The sequence below is a fragment of the Apaloderma vittatum genome, unplaced genomic scaffold (assembly GCF_000703405.1).
Source record: "Apaloderma vittatum isolate BGI_N311 unplaced genomic scaffold, ASM70340v1 scaffold13806, whole genome shotgun sequence".
Classification (NCBI taxonomy): domain Eukaryota; kingdom Metazoa; phylum Chordata; class Aves; order Trogoniformes; family Trogonidae; genus Apaloderma; species Apaloderma vittatum.
The window spans coordinates 7,499-28,319 of NW_009722355.1; the positions used below are offsets into that span (position 1 = coordinate 7,499).

General features: G+C 43.7%; 2 protein-coding genes across 2 annotated transcripts in view; one reads left to right on the forward strand and one right to left on the reverse strand.

Annotated features, from left to right (window-relative positions):
• Positions 1–3,468: 3,468 nt before the first annotated feature.
• On the forward strand, positions 3,469–4,816 carry LOC104275715 (5-hydroxytryptamine receptor 2C-like). The gene has a single exon (XM_009871749.1). It carries the CDS (start codon positions 3,469–3,471, stop codon positions 4,387–4,389), a length of 921 nt encoding a protein of 306 aa, XP_009870051.1. The 3' UTR covers positions 4,390–4,816.
• A 12,663-nt stretch (positions 4,817–17,479) lies between these two features.
• Positions 17,480–20,821, reverse strand: part of IL13RA2 (interleukin 13 receptor, alpha 2) — a 12,849-nt gene continuing 9,507 nt past the window's right edge. The window contains exons 6-9 of the mRNA XM_009871750.1: positions 19,980–20,137; positions 18,987–19,131; positions 18,257–18,359; positions 17,480–17,522 (exon numbers count right to left, since the gene is read on the reverse strand). Coding sequence (XP_009870052.1) covers positions 17,480–17,522; positions 18,257–18,359; positions 18,987–19,131; positions 19,980–20,137 — 449 coding nt within the window. The remainder of the gene's footprint in view (positions 17,523–18,256; positions 18,360–18,986; positions 19,132–19,979; positions 20,138–20,821) is intronic.

Below are 20,821 nucleotides of genomic sequence, written 5' to 3' on the forward strand. Positions count from 1 at the left end.
TGGATCACTTATAAATCTCATATTAAAGAATGGATTTCAACGGAGAAGTGTGAGGTGAAAGAAAGCATTCAAAATGAGAGTAATGCTGCCCATTCAGCAGTGCTGTAGGCTAGCAGGAAGCTGAATGAATGTGTGTTGGCAGCGCCTCCAAAGGCATCTTTCTCCCTAGTGCTGTTAACAATGGGATTTTACCAGACTGAAGGAAAGAGCAAACGAAAGACCTGGTGCTCTCTCTTTTCTGTGCTTTCTCAGTTTGAAATCTTGCTATGCTATGAGAGAGATGAGGGACACTTTTCCATTACAGCAGCTATCTCCTCATGCCCTGTCACCTGAGCTATCTCATGCTCATGCAGTTTTAGGCTGCCATCAGTGCTCCTGATTTGAGTATTGATCATATCCCAGAACTAGGTTATTCTTCCCAAATGTACTTTATGTGTATGACCATGAATATATCCCAAAACCTCATTTCATTTCCCTTGGCTAAAGAAATAACACTAAATACAATGATGACTGATTCATGAATGAATCTTTATTAATTTTGGAGTTTTATTTCAAATGCTGTGTGGTATCGGGGTCTTTAAGCAAAATATTATCCATGCAAATACAATTGCAATGTAATGCTATTCATCTAATTCAAATTTCTTTTTTATGTAAAGACTGTTCTGTCCACCTCCCACCACTTCCCAAAGGTCCATGGTTTGTTGAAGAAAAGGCATTAGAAAGGTGGCTTTAATGATAAAGAGTCAATCACTTGATGGGCTGAAAATTATTGCGGTCACAGGGATTTGGCACAGGCAAGGTAACAGGGGTTAACAAATCAGAAATGAGGAAACTGCCTTGCCAAGGGTAAGCTGATAAACATTAGCATGTAAAGGGAAAGAAGACCAAATCCTGGAATTATTACTTGGGCTAAGGAAACACATGGGATAATCAGAGAAGGCATTTATAATTACTACTTTTCAGAAGAAATTTCTTCACTAGATTACTGGCAAATGGTAATTTTATGGTAATGACAAATTGCGGATGTATTCTTCAGAATCCTGGAAAACAGCTGGAATGGGAAAATTGCCCTGTTTAATCTCTTTCTGTTTAGAAATTTAGAGTCTCACAGTATTAGTTCTAGGACATGTACTGTTCACAGCAAGCCAAAAAAAAGCAATCCACACAAAACAGTGGCCTCAGCATTGGTTATTTCTCAGGTGAAGGAGCTAAGGAAGGGCACGGCCAGATCACAGCCATGTCTGCTGAGTGAGTGTTCACAGGGAGCAGAGGATAGGAAAAGGAGGACGAAAGACTTTCTGCTGCTATCCAACTGCTGGGATGTGCGGGTTTTTTGCTTTATTTAAAAGGACAGAGAGGAATTTTAAAAGAAATGGAGAAAGATAATCAAAGGCATAAAATGAGCAGAGAGAGTAAATAGAATAGCATTCTTCAGTTCCAAAAGAGATGTCATAGAGCAGGGTTGATAAAAGTCTATAAAATCGCTAAGAAGGTGGAAAAGGTGACCAGACAGTGATTATTCACTGTTTCCTACAGCAGAGGAACTGAGGGGAGTCAAAGGAAATTATCAGGCAGCAAATTTAAAATGAGTAAGAAATACTTTTTTCATGTAACAAAAGGATAGGTTGTGGAACTGAAAGCTGCTAGCTATTGTGGATTTATAAATGAGATCAGGAATTCATGGGAGATAGGTGTCTCAAAGGTTATTTTAAAAATGAGGTGTGGATACAACTTGTTGCTGTGGAATTGTCTAAGCTATAATGCTGACAACTGCTCCCTTTTGTGCCATGGCCCTAAACTTCTGCCAAAGACACGTAAAAGGGGCAGATAAATCTATGATGGTCCAACTAGTTCTGGCCCACCATGTCTTTTCCATGTTCTCATGTACACATAGGTTGTGGCATTCCAAAATATATTTTTCCTTTTGCTGTTTTTGACTTTGTCTAGATAGATTTCTTCAGCAGGTTTTTGTGTCTATCCTAGTGAGGACTGAGCTCCACAGATCAATGGACAAAGTTTGGGTCTCCGTACACATGAAAAATATTTGCGTGAGAGATCCAGTACTCTGGCACGAGTCCTGTATTCCCTCCTCTTTCTGTGCCCACAGTAAATTGCTGATGACTTCCACAAAGTAGAATAGAGCAGCTATACAGATATATATTCCTCAGAGGAAAAGATTATTGGAGGACATTAAATGAATGCATCTGAATTAGAGTGATTCAAAACACTTTCATTCCTTCATTTCTTCGCTCTGCAAGGAACAGGCCAGTGGCTAGCCATGGGCATGGGCGACTATGTGCAGGCCTTGTCTGTTGTGCTCCAGACTTGACATGTTGTCTGCTCTGTCCATGTGCCAAACAGTACGGACACATAGGCGTCTGCAGAGATTCTCCATGCAGGACTCCTGCTTCTGCTTCAGAAAGGCCTAATGTCCTGAAATCCTGGTCAAATAAGCTGTCCTGGGTGATGCTGAAGAGGAAACAGGATCCAAAATATCCTTAATCTCACTTGTCTGCCATTAAGTTCATGCCTCAAAAAAGTGTAATGCACAAGGATACAAGAGAAAGTGCCTTGGCAAGTGCAGTGATTCCTGAGGCTTAGTAATCTGCTCAGTGCTTAGGGATAGCTGGAAGCTGTGCTGTAGTTAATATTATAATTGAGTCATTTAAAGTTTCCTTCCTTTCAGCTGGAGGATTTCTAGCTGGAGTTCTGATTTCAGACTGTCATGTCAATCTGATTATAAATTTTAGTTACACCTTTTCTACTCTAATGTTATCTGTTTCTCCTGTATTTAGCCCTGTATTCAAGATAGAGAGATAGGAATCAGACAGATGCATGCTACAGATTTTTAATTTGACTGTGTTACTGCCTTCTCTAAAAATTCAAGCAAGACTGTCTCTGTGCTACTTCTCAGTTTCACACTGCTTGTGGATGAAATACCTGGGCAGGAAGAGCTCACAGAGACCACTATGTACTTGCACTGAGATAGTAGAGAAGGACCCAGGAAGCCGTGAGCTTTTCTTTCATGTGTCCATAATGCCATAGCAAAAGTGGTGACTTTTCTATCAGGGTTATTTTAATGTCTTTCAGAAACTTACTTCTAAATCTTCACAGCTGTAATTCTTTCGTATTTGGATAAATTTCCTCTCTAAAATTTGCTGCTATCTACCCTATGTCAATGATTTCAAACACCCCTGAGACTGGCAGGTGTGGAGTGACCAGCAGAGCAAGGTGATGATTGCCTTTTCTACACCTACAAATCGCAATTAAGAACTTTAAAAAAGAACTTTTAAAAAGAGTTACACCACATTAGCTGTGTCAGCTGTGGAACACAGCAAAGCTACAGTTGTTCCCATTGGAGCGTGTTCACCCTTGGAATAGTGTTCCCAGAAGTGCTGTTACATGAGGTTTTCCCTTCCATCTGGGAGCAGTAACTCCTCTTTCAAACAGCTTTAGGCAGCGAGCTGAATGCATGCAGGACCTGCATCATCTCTGCTGCCTCTCTGGAGCCCCATCTGTCCAGGTAACAGTCTCTTTTTTGGTCTTATTCTCCTAGGGATATCTATGCCTATTCCAGTCATTGGTTTGCAGGATGACTCCAGAGTGTTCATAAATGGGACCTGTGTCCTCAACGATGAGAACTTTGTCCTCATTGGATCGTTCATGGCGTTCTTCATCCCTCTCATCATCATGGTGATCACATACTGCTTGACTGTTCAGGTGCTGCAGAGACAGGCAACGGTGTTCATGTGTGGAGAGGTGCCCAAGCAGAGGAGGAGCAGCGTAAACTGCCTCAAGAAGGAAAACAACACAGAGAACATTTCAATGCTTCACAATCACGAGGGGGCATCTCACTTGAACTCTCCTGTGAATAAAGAAGCAGTGCTTTTTCGGAAAGGAACTATGCAGTCCATCAACAATGAACGAAGAGCCTCCAAGGTCCTGGGCATTGTCTTCTTTTTGTTCCTCATCATGTGGTGCCCATTTTTCATCACTAATGTCATGTCTGTCCTTTGCAAGGAAGCCTGTGATAAAGACCTTTTGAGTGAACTCCTTGATGTCTTTGTTTGGGTGGGATATGTTTGCTCTGGGATTAATCCTCTCGTGTACACACTCTTCAATAAAACATACCGCAGGGCTTTTTCCAATTACATCCGTTGCCAGTACAAGACCAGTAAAAAATCAGCACTGCGGCAGAATCAGTGTCTGAATGTTGCTTCAACAGCTTTATATGGGAAAGATCTGACTTTAACTAGTTATCGAAATGGCAATGAACTCACTAGCATGGAACTAGATGAAGTTGAGGAGGGCCTTGCAATGCAACCAGGGACTTCAGAGGTCTCCATAAACAGCTGTAATGTTGTAAGCGAAAGAGTGAGCTGTGTGTAAAGGTGGCTCTCCAGCCTTTCGCTACGGTGTATCTGTAGCCAAAATATATTGTGTAAAAATGTAAGTGTCGGTCAAAGGATGATGTAAATATTGCGTTCTGAACAAAGCTTTTTTCTTTTTTTTTTTAAGAAAAGAGTTGTCTTTGCAGTCCAGTACTTAAGATCATATATATTAATATACTGCAGTGAAGTTTAAGGTTCTATATTTACTGTTAATACTAGATCAGAACTATTAGTTACTTTGCATATGTCATGGGCAAAATGTTTGAATTCTTCTTCCAGTGCATGAACAAAAATGCTGAATATTTATCTCAGGTGGCATTTGCTGGAGTCCAGAATGGCACGTTAATAGTTATATATCAAATACATGCTATTAGACTTGGTCAGTATAACTTTCTTTTTCAAGTTGACAGTAAATATATACTTTAAATCCTCACCCCTATTTGTGCCGTGTAACGACTGTACAGAAACCTGGCAGAAAGACATCATGTAAGCATAGCGACTGTGCGGGCCCCTGACCAGACACGTCCTGTTACAGGTAGTGGCTCACTGCTGTACTGGGCAGCCTTGCACTTCAAGGGACCTCTGTTAAATTTTCACTCCCTCTCCAATCCTGCTGTTTTCCTTCTGTTTCCTAGGGGACTCTGCTTCCCTTGAGAAAGGTGGGGAATGCAGTTCTGGTGTGGCTTTGCGAACCTGGCTGGGACCATGAGAAACAGAAGCATGAGAAATAGAGTGAGCCCCAGCTATCTGCTTCAACCATTTTATAAATGGAGGGCCTCAGATTTATGAAAATCCCTCCTTTGATCTTACAGATAATCAGCTTTGGGATGGAGCAAGCTGTGCTCAGTGTGAATGGCGCTGCTGTCATAGACTGCTTGGATGATCAGGGTTTTGGCTGACCCGGAGAAGAGTGCTCTGGCTTTGTAAGAGCTCTTGTCTTCTTGGTCCTCACATCCATTTATTTCACAGCTTGTTTAGCATTTGCTTTTATTTTTCATATTCCCAGGGGTTGCAGTGCTGGTGACAAAACACTGCTTTAGGTGTAGAAGCAAAGCAGCTGCGCACGTGGTGCCGGTCAGGGTCAGGCTGTGGGGTGCAGGATACACCTCCCTGGGGGTTGCTCAGAGATAGGTGTAAACAAGGGTCTCTGGTAATTTCTCCTGTCTCTGGAGGGGGTGAGCTAGACAAAGTATGTGATTAGAATAATTTGCTGGTGAAATGGCTGAAAATCAGACGATGATCAGAGACAGGAAGGAAGCAGACCTGGAGCTAGCCTACATGGAAGATTATTCTGGATTAACTTTTAAATTTGATTTATTCTATTTCATTCAAAATGTAAATTATAGCATATCATATTAACATCACTTACACCTAATGAAAGCATTCACACTGGGATTCAATGTAGTTTAAGTAATCTACTTTTAATTCACACCATGTATAATTTGAATTAATTTTCCTCTGTGTTTCTGTGTAGACAAACTCTACAAGGCATCGTGCCTTTCTGGCACTGTGCCTCAGAGGTTATGCCTCTCATGCAATTTTCCTTGTGTAGAGTATTGTCTAACCCTGAGGTTTTTACATCTTCATCAACTAATACATAAATGCTGCAGTGCCGATCTGGCATGGATGCATTTAACATTACTGACAGCCTCTAGCTATAAAAAATCTTCAGAACAGAAAGGCTTACACTAGATGTGGATAAATTACATTTTACTAACATGAACTGCTTATACTCTAAGCTTGGCATGTTCATCCCACCGATATTAACTTGTAGAAGAAATGGAAAATTCTACTAGTGCTTTAGTATAATACTGTGCTGTTGCATTGCTGTGTACAGCAACAACCTCGCTGAGGCCATGATTGAAATACAAGATATGGGTTTGCATCTGCTGCTGGGTTGCTCCCAGCTTGATGCTGCGGAGTTGATGGTCCTCTCTTCTCCTTCATCCCCTCCCAGGAAAAATCCATAGTACTTCCATGCAGGCAGGCAAGGAAGCCCCCTGTGTGGAGCAGAACTTACTGCTTTCAAAAGGCAGTAGAGATGCACCATGCACCAGCCTCTTGATTCCACCGTGGACTTGAATGCTTGCACATCCACTTGCCACTCCAAAAAGGTCTGGGAACCGGTAGGAAAAGGACTGGCCAGAGACACAAACTTGTGCCTTCAGTGACTGCCCTTTGCTGAGTCAGATTTGAATTAGAAAGATCACATTCCTTTTATGCTCTTTTTTTCCTTGGGTGAATTCACAGCACATCTTTTCCAAACAGGTATATGTGTGTGTATGTATATATATATATATCTCCCTATATATCTATGTGTGTGAGTGCATACATATATATATACATATATATATGCATGTACATGTATTTAAAAGCCAACTACAGACTTTGAAAGCGTTTAGCAATAAGTTGAATTACAGTAACTTCTACCAATGTGTGAATAGGTCATATGTGAATAGCTCATTTTCCACAGCATCCTCAAAGTCAGTGTAAGTCCACACTCAGGCATTTTCTTCGCATAGGAGTCTTCATGTCTTATCCTTGCCAGTTCTGTTGTATGGACAAAAAGGGAACCTACTATATTTGGATGTAAATAATGGGAACTAAATAGAGAATTTACAGAATTTTTATAAATGTTTTTTAAAAATTCAGCATCAGAACTGTAAATATGTCGACTGTGGCTATTCAGCTGGATGTGTTCTGATGGACATCACTTGTTTAGATAAACAGACAAGGGAACTGTCTTATAGCACCTGTGCTCTCTCCCAGCCAGCAGGTGATAACATTTTTGTGAATAGTTAAATACTGTCACTTACCCAAATTCCTTTGGGTCATTCGCATCAGGGTTTTGTGATGCTGCTATTAATTTATTAAAGCAAGTTTGTTGGTTTAATCACTCTTCACTTTTCTCATGGACTGTCAGAAAATAAATAAATGAACATGCCCTCTCTTTCATCTGTTCCCAGTTAAAATTTTTCCTGAGTGAAAAACATGTCCTGACCAAAAAACAAAACTACAAAAAAATGAAGATAGGGATAACTTTCTCCTCCCACGCTTGAGGTATGGTCTACAACTGTTTAATCATAGAAGTTAGTGTTAGCAGATATTCCAAGATTTGCAACCCGAAAACTTGTTAAATATGAAGATGATGATAAACTATTCCCCCTCTTCTCCTTGCTTCCTCCAGGAATAACTGTTAAAAATCAATTTTATTTTAAATTACCTCAATTTGAAGAATGAATTTAGTTCTCTGCAACTTAACCAAAGTCAGGTTGTCCCCACAGCAGCTTTGCTTCTCCTGAGCTGTAGTCATTAACCATGGTGATGCCACAAGAAACCCTGTCCTGGGGTTACTGGTGGGAGTGCCCACTGGAAGTTTGTGTGAGTCCTCAAACCTTGGCTCAGGTATGGTTTTGACTTATGAACAGTGTGTGTGGTGGTGTTCTGTTCTGAGTTTAGACTCAACAAGTCAAAACAGTTCCTTGGAAATGGTGCTCCAGGCTGAAATGTGTTAGTTGCTGTATTTCCCAAACCAGATTTGGGCAAGACTGAGTGTGCACGCAGAGGCTCCAACCCAGCAAACAGACTACTCAGTTTGACCGCACCAGGGAGCCTTCCTGAGCTGTAGGTGTTAACAGCCCTCCCCAGCAGAGGCCAGAAGCAAGGCTGGTCACGTTTGCTCAGGTACAAAGCCTTGTGGCTGGGCAACCTGGCTTCCAGACATGAGCTGGCCCATCTGCATCTGCAATATGTTGCTCCACACAGCCAAGTCTGGGGCATAGTATCCATGGAGTCAGTCGTGGTGGGTTTGGGGACCTCTGAGGGACTTAGAGGCAGTCATTTGAGGACAAGGGCCTGCTCCTTCAGTGCTGTGCTCTCTGAACATAAGAGCAGCTACCCAGAGACTGTGGCATTTGGGAGGCAATATAGTTCAGAACCAACACTGAGGAGCCTCAAGGCACTCCACCTCAGCATGGCTCTCCTTGTTTTAATGACTTGTGAGTCAGCAATGGTTTTTATCTGAGTGATAATTTAAAGATGCTAATATTAAGCGATGTACAAGTAGTCAGTGTGAACAATGTGGTTAGTGCCTTTTTCTCTACAGAAACACTCATGTCAACCATTGTGCCTTCCTTCTGAACAGCCCTACAAAAAGGTTCATCACTGGTGTGAAGCATGGCCAGTGCTCTTCCCTTCCAAGTCTGCAGGCTGACTGGAGTTATCTGATGTGCTGGAGCCCAGAAGGGTCCTGGATGTAAAGACCCAGATTCTAAAGGAAAAACGTATTTTAAAGAATAAAAGCAAAAACAGAAGCAGCTGTTCAGAAATATTTTTTAGCTTTGAGCTAATGAAGACTGTCTGATATTCCTGCAGACAAATTATGCTAATCTGGCATTCTAAAAGCAGCATCCATCATGTGATAAAGATGCAGATGTCTCTTGGATGGGTTTCCTCCCTGGGTCACAGTATCGTTAACACAGCTACATGCCAAGCCAAGAACTGGAGTTGGCTTTGTCTCCATTTCAAACTGAGATAGAAAAGGCATTGGAAGCTTTTTCCTGGGAAAAAGCATACAAAGACCGCCAAGCCTTGGGCAGGTGCAGCAGAAAAGGAGAGATGGACAGATGTATGCCCATGTCTGCACCCGTGAACACACATATCCCAGAGTCCCCAGGGAGCAACAGGGCAAGTCATCACACTTCAGTCTTCCCTGGAAAAAATGGGAATAGCTGAACAGCTGGGGAGGAAATCTGTGATGGGGAGATCAAATGCAGCTGTAGGTGTCACTGAAATGTGGGCTATTACAGTGCTAATGTAATGGTGGGGGTGCATGTAACAAAAAATGCTTTTATTTTTTCATTTTAGTCTGTAAATTGTTATTGACTGTTCCGCCTCTTGCTCATTTTTCTTTAAGTCTCAGGTCTTCTGCTTGTTTTCTTTTACCCATACTGAAACTTGTGCTCTGAAGCTGTCAGAAGTCGACAAAATATCTGTGTGTTTTATCATTCCCTTTCGGTTGTGCAGGGGTGCTGCAATCCCATAACAACATTGAGATGGAGAGTCTTCAGGTGAGTGATTTTAGTCTCATATATAGACACAGAAAATCAGCACAGCAAGGCACACTTGCCAATTAAAGAACCACACGAGAAGATCTTTAACAAACACTAAAGTACATGCGCTACACACTGAAAACATTTGCTTAAAATTGTCCTAAATCATGGGTTCTGCTGATGGCAGGAGAGTGTGTCAGCACACGGGGAAGGAGTCCGGCAGGGCAGGGTGCCCTGAGCTGCACGCTACTCCCAGCAGCCCCCCTGTGCGCTCCCTCTGGGAGGGTGCTTGTTTTAGGACCTGACACAACATGTCCTGGCACGCTGCCCGGCAGGATTTACTCCACTCTGTACTGAGCAGTGCAACTGCAGAACAGGTTGCAAAAGCGGGGCCTCCCAGCCCACAGCCTGAAAGATTTGGGGAGGGGGCTAGCAAGTGGATAAGTGCCTAGAAGTAATACAATAACTCTCATTGCTCTGAGGTGGTGAAAGTAAGAGAATTATAGGGACCGCTAAAGCAGCCAGTTGGTGAAAAAATATTGTGAAAAATTGAGACCATGAAGTAATCCTTGTTATGTGTTGCATCACTCATGGAAGTTGCCTTATGTTTGGCTTCCCCAAAAAGCGAAGGATCTCTTAACATATAAATACAACTTACCCAGCAGTTTCCTGGGACCGTGGCTGCTGCTTTGTCACTCCAGTGGGTTGCCAACACTTAGGTGTTAGATGACTTGAAAAATAAATTGTGCAGCATCACACAGGGGCATGTTAAATCCACTGCTCTGAACTTCCCTGTGCTTGAATTGTAATTAGTTCAACAAATTGGATAATTTAATGTTTAATTAAAATACAGCCCAATTATCCAATGTATGTTTTTAATAGGATCTAATTGTAGCATTCTGAGTTATTTAAATTGCTGATACACTAAAAACAATCTGTAGGATGGTGCCTGTTAGACCACTGCCTGGTTGCGTACATTAAAATTTAGAGCAGTTTTACAGCTGTGTGCACTTCTGATGTTAGTGTCTCCTCCTGCAGAAGAACAGGGGGATGCTGGTGACGGATGCTTGCCAAAGCCATTGAAGATTTTCATCAGGATCCTTTTCTCTGAGCGACCTTTCTCTGAGCAGCTCTTCTTCAGCTTTCTGGGGAGGAAGACTTCAGTGCCGCCCCCCAGCGGAGCACACACTTCCCAAAGATCACGATGCTTCTCAAAGAACAGGTAAGTGCAAATGCCCAGCAGAGTTCTCAGATACGTTGAGAGTCCCTTCCCTATAGGTACCAATAGATCACATCCCAAAATGCCTTCAGAGAGGAGGTCTCAGGGACTCATCTGTGAAGCCATGGCAAAATTTAGACCCGTCAGCTAAGTACTCCCCTTCCTTTTTGCAGTGTAGCCACAAAGCTGGCACTCAGGTGCGCTAACCCTCAAATGAGCATTTGGTCTATCTTGCACCTTTTCTAGGTGTTGCTGAAGAGAAAGCCACCTGCATCCTCTACCAGGCTGTCCTACAATGGCATTTAACAAAGTGGTGGGATGCATTACTGACTCCATGCAAAAAAAGCAGGTGATACAGGAAAGCATGGTGAATAAACCACGTTTTTCCTCAGTCAGATCTTTACTCCTTGAGGGTAAATGAATGCAATTGCCTGTTGCACTGGAGCTAGCTAGTTGGCACTTCTGCTTTAAAAAATAGACATGGCTGTGTGTTGAGCCTGAGCAGAAGCCCTGGTAAGCGCACAGTGAGGGGACACAAGTCCAGGCAGGGACATAGAGAGCCCTTTTAATGAGAAGAGAGTAGAAAGCTTGGCTTGCTCCTTCTAGCAGCCAAAGCTGGGTGAAGAAAGCTCTCCACCATGACATCAGGAAGTGCTTGTTCTGACTAAGGAGAGAGAGGGGCTATTCTGGCTAGAGGAAAACATTAGTGTACCAAAAGGACTAAAAATAAACTGTGAATTAGAAGCAGGTTTTTGACAAGTGCAGTATTCCAGGTCTGGGACTGCACTTTCTGATGAGGCAGCAGTAATAACAACCAAAAAGCTATTGAGGGCTCAGCTCTTGCATTCACACAGGAATTTATGCTACAGGACTACAGTGAGAAGACCCAGCTCAGCCCTTATGTCCTCAGCACCCTGGCTGACAGAGATGCGGTGCCAAGGCAGCCATCTGCGTGACAGCACCCTCTGACTTCCCTGGTGACACGTCCCAAAGTATGGGAGGAAAAAAGATCTTGACAAGAACACTATTTTTGTGCTACTGTCCTTCCAAGTAATAGCAGAGCTATGAAAAATTCCACAATTTTGGAGGAAGACGGGCGAGGCCATGCCAAGTCAGTGCATCTCCCACAAGTAGGACAACATGAAGTCAAGGGATTGTGAAGGCTGTTTGTACCCAGCCCTGAGCTAGTCTCAAATTGTATGAAGCAATATTTTGTTTTCATTCTCAGAAGCAACTAGAATAAAGCAGCTTGGCTAGCCCAAGCCTGACTGCATGGAGTCACGTTAAGTTTTATTTATTCACAACAGCATTTTCACGGACATAGAGTATCATTGGAGCCAGTCTCAGTCTGCTCTGGAGAGCCGCAGCGTTGAGGTAATGTCCTGTCGGGCTGCCGTTAGCTGATGTAGTTGAGAAAATGCTGGTGAACATCTTTAAGGGCTAAGAGCCTGCTTTATGCTTGCACTCTGACTTTTTTAATGCTTTTCTTTGTCACCGCATTTCCAGCTGTGCAGCCAGAAATTCATGCTTTTGCTTCAGTAAAATAAATTGTGTTGTTGGCCTTTTAAGCTCTCTGTTGTTAAAAGTGGACTCAGCTGAACCTGGCAGGCAGCAGTTATTGTTTTCTCGGTGTGAGTGTTTCTAAATCAATTGGCAGCATGGGCACAAACTTCTGGGCAGCTACCAGCCAAAATCAATTTGAAAGTCACAAAGGTTGCAACATATTTCCAGTTCAGTTAGGAGCTGGAATATCATCACATGAAAGGCAAGGACTACCCTCTCCTGGGCTTTATGCATCAGATGAGGACCTCTCAGTGGCACAGTGGCTCTCCCAGGTGCCCTGGGTGGCCCCAGCTCTGTGGTCAGACCCTGTGACGTTGCAAAGGATGTTTGGGTAACAAAGTCAGAGTGGGAACTTGCAGCTTTACCACCTCCATTCACAGCTTCCCAGGCAAGGAACTAAAATCATAGTTTATGGATGTTCACTGATGAGCATGGCTCAAATCCCCCCACTGCAGCTGCAGGAACTTGGGGTGGCTGCAAAGGCAGCCTAATTCAGTATCTCAGAGAAGGCAGAGGTGATGCCCAGGCTCTCCTCATTCAGTGATGAGAGCATCGTTGTGGACTGTAGCAGGGCTGCCACCATGCCTGTCATGCCCACATGCTTAGGATGAACCTGCACTTAGCTCTCCATGGAGTAAGACTTGCTTGAACACTGAGGTTTTTTCCTGGGCAGAGCCATCAGAAAAGGAAATGTCAAGACCATCTTTAGGATTTTTACATTAGGTGGTTTTTTCTTTTGGTTTTTTTTCAGTGTGTCTGGTGGTGTAACACTTGCTGAAATTGTATTTTATTTCCTGAGCAGAACAGTCCTGTGGTGTATCTGGATTGGGATCCTGTACAAGAGGCAAGCAGACCAGGATGGCAGAGAGACAAATATTTGGTTTTGGTGCAAACCTTGCAGTGCCTCTCGTTTCTCAGCTGGTTGTTTTATCTCTCTGAACTCCAGAAAGAGGATCTTCACATAGACAGCTTGCATAACTGTTTCAGCTGTTCAGACAGCTCAGCCACAATATGTTGCCTCAATTTGTTTTGTTAAGCACATGCATCAGCTGTACTTGTTTGCCTTGAAGCTATGAGAACCACAGAACCTCCTGAGAAAATTCAGCTTGACAGTGCTCTCAGATGCACCCTGCCGCACAAGGCAGTGAGCTGCAAACATGCTGTGGCCCATGAAACTCTTTAGATTTTAGATTATATCCTTAGTTCCTGCACTCCCAAAATCTCAACATCTGGAAGCTGAAGCCAGAAGGACTTTGCCTCTTTACATCCTTTCAAGATCTAGGTACTCCCTAGAGCGTGAGGATGGGTGCTGAGAACTGTGGAGACTCCGGGATGAGTGCTGAGACCCACGGTGGCTCGGGGACACCAGACTGAGGCAGGGACCTACAGTGGAGCACAGTCCCTGCTTGGCCGAGCCTCCAGCTTGAGCCCATGAGGTATTTCTGTGGGTGCTCTGCAGCACCAGCGTGGGAGGGAGGCCAGGGGCAGAGGATGGTTTTAGCTGGCACATTGCATGGGAGACACAGCTCCACCCTCTGCAGCAGCGCTGGGCTGTGGTCATGATGCTGTGAGGCACAAGATGTGATGTCACCCCACGGTCAGCCTGGTGATGAACGATGGAGTGAAGGTGTGACACTTCTCCACTTAGCAGTACAAAACCAAGAACACTCATCTACCTTACAGTGAGAGAGCCATTGTCCCCTCTATTTAATTTTCACGCGCTAAATGCCGAATTCTGGCAGAAGCGATGCTGCACCCGATTTCCTCCTCCTTTGTGTCCAAGCACAGATGCTGACACCCAGTGGCCACGGAGTTTCTAGCGCCTGTACGAAATTGGAAACTAAAGCAGAGATGCCTCATCCGATGAGATACAACTTCTACCTTCCATTTCCTCAAATGTGAGAGGAGTAAGGAGCCCGTGAAGGATGACAGATTGCTTTAAGTCTTTTAGCCATTGGCAGGTTATAGTGGCTGAAGCACTGCAAAGTCTTGTATTCAGAGGCCAGTCAGAAAAATGAAAACAATATGAGGATGGTTAATGAGGAAGCAGGAGATCATAAGGTAAACTGCTTTTCAAATTATTCTCGTGTTGGCAGCTTGAAAATAGACCTCAGTGAGAGAAGGAGGGCAATTTTGTGAGTTCAGAGACCTTGGCATTTGCCTTTCCTGTTTTCTTACTTCCCAAAAGCAGTTAGAATATTACAGATGCAAATTGATTTTACATTTCCCTGCAGCATGCATAGTATCATACTTTCATGTGCTTGACAAGTATTGACGCTCTCTACAGAAAAAAAAAATCTATAGGAAAGGTTGTTTTTTATTCTTCAACAATGGCTCTAAGACTTCATCAGTCAAAGGCAGAAAAAAGACCTAAATCAAGGTAGGCAAAGGTGTTGTCTTAGTATGTTTGGCAAAGACATGCCTCACTAGAAATGTTGGGCTAAGATGATAAAAACACCAGGGAATTCAGAAATGAGCTGGGAACAATGAGAGCAGAATATGCCAAAGGAGAGGTTTTGAAAGCCCTTTACTGAAAATATTAATTATGGACTACAGCAAAAGAATTAAACCACTATAATGCAAATACTGTGTAAAAGAAATACATAATTAGTGTAATTCTATAAATATGGGGGAAAAAAAGCATACTACTGAAATTCTAGCAAGGTTCAAGATGCTAGGAAGGCCTAGCAGCTGGCCACCTATAAGGATTAAATTTTGTACGTGCTGCAGATGTGATGCTGTAAGAAAGCAAGTGGGGAGTGTCTTGCCACTGTTACAGCGAGGATCTTCTGCAGGGATGGGTTCAGTGACTGGGGGGCCCTGAGCCAGGGCCAAGCCCAGCTTCTCTTACCTAAACACCTCTGTAAAGCTGCAGCATACAGATACCATAAGTAGATGTACCTAATTTATCACTCTGTTACTAAGCAGGTTTCTAGGCAGCTTCAGCCTCACTTTTCTATTTTGTTGTTACTGAAATAGCTCTGATCTTTCTTGGGGTGAGCTCTAGCTTCGTCTGTTCTTTTTCCCTTCTTACCTCTTTCTGGTCAAAATTAGACTAGAAACTTTAACTGAGCTTAAACCCATCTAGAAGGTCCAGGTTGCCACACCATTTGGCCCACTCCAGATGCCTGCGCCCAGAGTTCCCGCATGATTAAGTGTCTGAGGTCACGTCAGGTGTATGCAAGGCAGCATAGTGGGAGGTTCACAAATGCACTCATGTTTTTAGACATTCAAACTGCTTAAGAGGCTAGCAGAAAATCAGAGGCCTAGCAGAACTTATTTCTATGTCTCAGTGGGACTTTTTCCAGTGTTCTCTGGTGCTTTTTCTTGTTTTAAACATTATTAGTGCAGTAACTACTGCCCTGGTGGCAGACCTGAAAACCCATAACCCAAATGCTACCTGGATGTGCCAAAGTCCTCTAGCTCCTGAAAGTACCCAAAAAAACCTAGAATGAGCTTGGCTGAGCATCTCTGCTCATCCTGGTCTTGTAGAGCAGGAGATTCTGCCGTAATGGCCCATCACTCTGCAGGGAGGTGCGTGCAGCTCTGCCTTCAGAGCAAATCAGAGTAGAATATTTGCAAGCCAGAGGTGGCGCCTTGTTGCTGCTGGAGACCAGAGAGAGAAGGAAGGGGACTCTGCAGCAAAGAACTGCTCTCCCCCATCACACCCAGGAGGAAATGCTGTCCTGAGCCTCCAGCATCTGACTTGTTGCAGGAATCATGCACTCTCTTGACTTGGTCTGATGATCATGTTTTGGAGATGTCTACAGGCCAGGTCTCTGAGAGCTGGGGCTGGGGGCTGCTTCTCAGCCAAGCCAGCTTTATGCCTGTGTCCTTCCCTCTCTCATGGTTCCTTTCGTCTTCTCTGTTAGATTAGTCAGTGCCTTACAAGTCTAGCTCCCTTCTCCAATTCTAATGTGTTGCATTCATCAAGGTAAAACACAGTATTTCAATGCTCATTGAATGGTCATGGTATTTTTAAACATAAAGCCACCTCGTGATGACTGTCCAGAAGTTCCAGGAGACAGCAGAGATAGAGGCTGTGTCTCATCAAAATAACAACACACAGGAAACTTCATTTCTGCTCCAATCTGTGCATAGACTATTTTTAATTTTTTTCTGGTGCTTTCCTCCTTTGGTTGCTCCCCAAATAACATTGGTTTGTTGCCCATTTAGCAGTGGAAGCAGCTGATAGTGATTGAATAATTTTGCAGTTGGATGTGTAAGGCAGTACTTGCTGTGCTGTTTTGTGCCTGATTGGATTAGCATGGCTGACTGATGCAAACTTGATTTTTCTCTCAGAGCCTACACTGTTCACTGGAAACTCCCATTCTGAAGAAATGCTCCTGCAAGAAAACATTTTCTGGGTTGTTCAGATTAAATGAAAACACACTAAACCTCTGGGTTTGAGATGGTTAGTTCTTTGACCAAAAGAAAACCGGAATAGGCTTGAAGGACAGTGTCTCATCTGGTGTTGATCTTACTATATTTTTTAATCATCATTATAAGGAATGGTTCCTGAAAAATCATCAGCAAATTCATCAGCTGAACACATGGTATTGAAATGCATCTTGGGTGCTTCACTGAATTCTGGTACCAGCTCTGACTCCCTCGACAAGTTTTCATAGTGCCTTTGCAAGAGTAACCCTCACTTATCCAAAACACCTGTCCTTGGCAGTAGCTGTGATCATGCCTTTTTACAGCAAAAGTTTCTCTCAAGGTCTCCCCATTTCAGTTTTGCAAAGGATAAGGCATATCAGCTAATGAAATACATAGCTCAAGTGGCCCATGTTCAGCATTTAGATGGACTCAGCAGGTCGTGTCTTTGGGGACTAGGAAGATGTGGTGACAGTGAGGTGGGGTACAGTGGCTTGAAGCAGGCGTTTGTATCTAGCATTGTGGGTGAGATGTTGCTCTTCAGTGGGTATCCTGTTCACAGATTTCTAAACTTCTTTAAAAAAATAAAGCAAACTCACACATCAATGTATTATCTTTATTCATGCCAGTTTCTACTGCTTCCTTCTTCTCCCTTGTCCTGTTATTAGAAACATCTTGCTCCAGAGTCAGTTTCAAAATCCTCCAATGTTTTCCTGGGCCCCTTGAGGATCTGAATTGCAATGACCAGTCTCACCAATGGCAGCAGGAAGGGAAGACCCACATGGGCTATAGAAAGTTCAGGACTTCTCAGCTGTCCTTGGGATGATGTTGTAAGAGCAATCCATCAAACACACGTGGAACGGCAGTCTCAAGCAGAGTTAGCATCCCACCGATGCACGCAATGGCTTTCCTGATGGGGATCTGAAATGGGCACATGCTATTATTCCCACAGCACACACTACACACAGACACACTATAGCATCCCCATCACACATTGCCACATCCCAGTGGCAATGTGGGAAACATTTGCTTTCCACAGTTTTTTTGCTAGTATCTACACTTTGTTCAAATTTCATGAACCAAAACATTTGAAAGGTGGAGACAAAGGAAGATGAAGGAGTATGTGCCTCAGACTACCAAATAGGGGTTCATCTCTGAGGACAACATGAAGGTGTTTCTGTGGCCAGTTCTCTCTCATCACTGATGCCTTAAAAGACATAATAGAAAAGCTACGGACTTGCTTGCACTATGTGGCCATAAGGAAAAGATAACAGTTTTCAGTAACAGGGACCAGTTCTCTTAAAGTGATCTTTTAGGCCTGAAGAAAGTGTCATCAGTACCAGTAATTTGGATATGGGCTGTCTGAGTAGTTTGGGACAAGATAATAGCATTATTTATGCTTCTGTGCATGCAAAAAACTTTGCTGCGTTTGACAGCAGTCTAGGCTTGTGTGAGTAGGATTTTGATTGTCATAAGTCATTTCATATCAGAAACGGCCAACCTTACAAGATTGTTTCCTGAAAATAAACTGTTGCTTGGTGTCCAATCTTAAGATGTTTGGCTCTTAGTATTTAATACCTTTTTTTCATTTATAACTGTAGTCTGAAACACCTACACAAAAGCATGCTGTACAGATAGACTGCCTTGGTGCTTACCTTTTCTTGCACTGGCCAATCAATATAAATATTATGAGGCTACTTGACAAACTCAGAATGACTGCAGCAAGGACAAACAGCTGCTTGTCCTCTTTTCTGGACACTGAAAAGATAAATGACAGCAAATAAGAAAGTGCTAGCTTCCAGAATGGGTCATACTACCTCTTACAAACTTGGGTTTAGATGCAAACTCAATGTGTCCAGGTTTGTTACTCCACATTTGCTTCTTTGTTTACTGTGGATATATGCCAGGTATGTGTTACTGTATACTCCTTCAGGGTAACATATGTCCTGCATATGTATACCCACCAATATGTGCCTCTTCCCTGCCTTCTGCATCTTGCAGCAGAGCCATTGCACATAGGGACAGTCCTGTAGAGCCTATGGGATGCAAAGCAGCTAAACCATGGTGTGGGACAGTCAGGAGGATGCCCTGTGAAGCATGTGCCCTCTCTTGCAAAACAGTCACACCCCCATCACGGGTGTGCCTGTGCAGTGGGGAAAGGTGCTGGTGCACAGACATTAATATTTTGGGGCTTGTGTGCTAAGTGCACTGGAGAGGCAATGCTGTAGGAATGGCTGTGCTGGAGTAGGTTGAGGGTGTAACTAAACCAGGATCGCAGCTCCAGTGCTGAACACTAGCAGGTGCCCACGGCAGCCCTAAGTGCCTGGTCCCAGACAGGCTTTATAAGGGATGTAAAAGAAACAGTGGCTACTTTGCCTTCCTTACCAGAGAAACATTCCTGTGTCCATTCACTCCAAAAGCCCTGGTCAGCACAGAAAATATTTGTTCGCCCCCTGACCCGAACACAGGAAATGTGGCTTTGATTTGTTCTGGGAATCGTTAAAGCTGTCTCCATTTGAGTTGACACAGACTGAGAAACAAAACAGAGAGAACAAATGTCAAAGAATTACGTGCCATCACTAGTAGCTCTCTGACATGACCTGATGTTTCTGAATATACTCTGCAGGTTCTGCAAACCCTTGGATTACATTTTGGCAGTTTTAAATGATTTCATAATAGTTTTGGACCACCTAATGCAAATAAGATGATCATGGAGATGAATCTACTGAAAATACGTACATTCTGGGAAGCATAATCATGTATGTTGCCATTTATGTCTGTTCATGTATGGAATCTTTCATTAAATTATCTAAGAAGACTTATATGTAGAATACAGCAATTAAAGAAGAAAATATCTTTCAGATGTTCCCCACAATTGATTAGTTCTTACTATTTTTGCTATCAGAACTGCATCTGGATAACCCACAAGGAAAAATCATCATGCATAAAAGATGTGTTGTGTCCTAGACCACTTCTTCAGAGAGAATAGAATTATAATTTCATTGGACCAAGCTGTGCTACCATAATCAAGAAAACAAACCACAACCTTTCAATTTCCATAATGACAGCTTTCTGAGATAACAGGCAGAAGGTCCGAGCAAGCAATTGCTCAGAGACTTACTTGTGCTGCGATCTGTTATTGCTACAGCAAACGCTGCAGCTGGAGGTCAGGGTGTTAAGTAGGAACACGTGCAATGGAGCAGCCAGTAAGCACTTTCCACCAGCAGCACCAGTTAACATCCCTGCACAGTCCATACATAGGATAGCTCACATGCCATCCACAAACCCAATTACCCAGTGTGCCTCCCCATTGCCGGCCATCAGGCAGGGCTCCCCTGCCCCTTCCCCGCCCTACGGCATGGTGTGTGGTGTCCCTACCGCCCAGGCAACCTTGGCCTCCCCCTGATCTTCTGCCAGCTGAACCTCGTACTCCAGGCACTGGGGTGGCGTTTTACCACCCGGTGGGCTCCATGCCACATAGAGCTCCTCAGATGCAGACATGGAAACCACCAGCTGCTTCGGAGGTGAGGGCTTTGCTGGAGGGGGAGGAAAAAGAGCAGGTCAAGAGGTGCAATCAAACAGCTCCTGGTGGGAAATGCTTCAGTTAATCACTGCCAATCTCTCTCACTTTTCCCTGTTGATGAGATTTCTGAGCTCTCATTGCTATCAGCCATGATGCTGCAGGAGCAGGATGTCCCTGAGGCTGGAGGGTGGGTTGTTTATTTTGACACGTGCGCTGGCCTAAGTCCTTGCTCTGGGCTGTAGAAACGCCGGGGTGTGAGCATTGTGCTCTGCACATTCCCCTGGCAGTGCAACTGGCCAGCCCTCTCTGTGCTGTGAGGGCAGCGTCAGCCCCTGAAGAGAGACACACAACAGTGTTGGCATCCCAGGAGACGCTCTGGTTTATGTGAAATGCTCAAAGCCACACATGGCAGTGCTAAATTAATCCAGAAATCCTGCTTATTAGCCTCGTTGCTTTACTGGATGACTAGTTATTTATTACCCCTGACATTTACATGTGGGTAAATGCATCAGCATGGGAAGTACCTGTACTGAGTTATTCACCATGCTAATGTCTCCAATGGGTTTGAAATCAACCTTTGTTCTGGCAGACTGCATTGCCCCTGCACTCAATTCTCCCCAGTCCTTAGGTTGAACAGCAAAGCTCAAAGAGCTCTCCTGTGCTTGCAGGAGCAGAGCAGCAGTTTCAATTCCAGCAG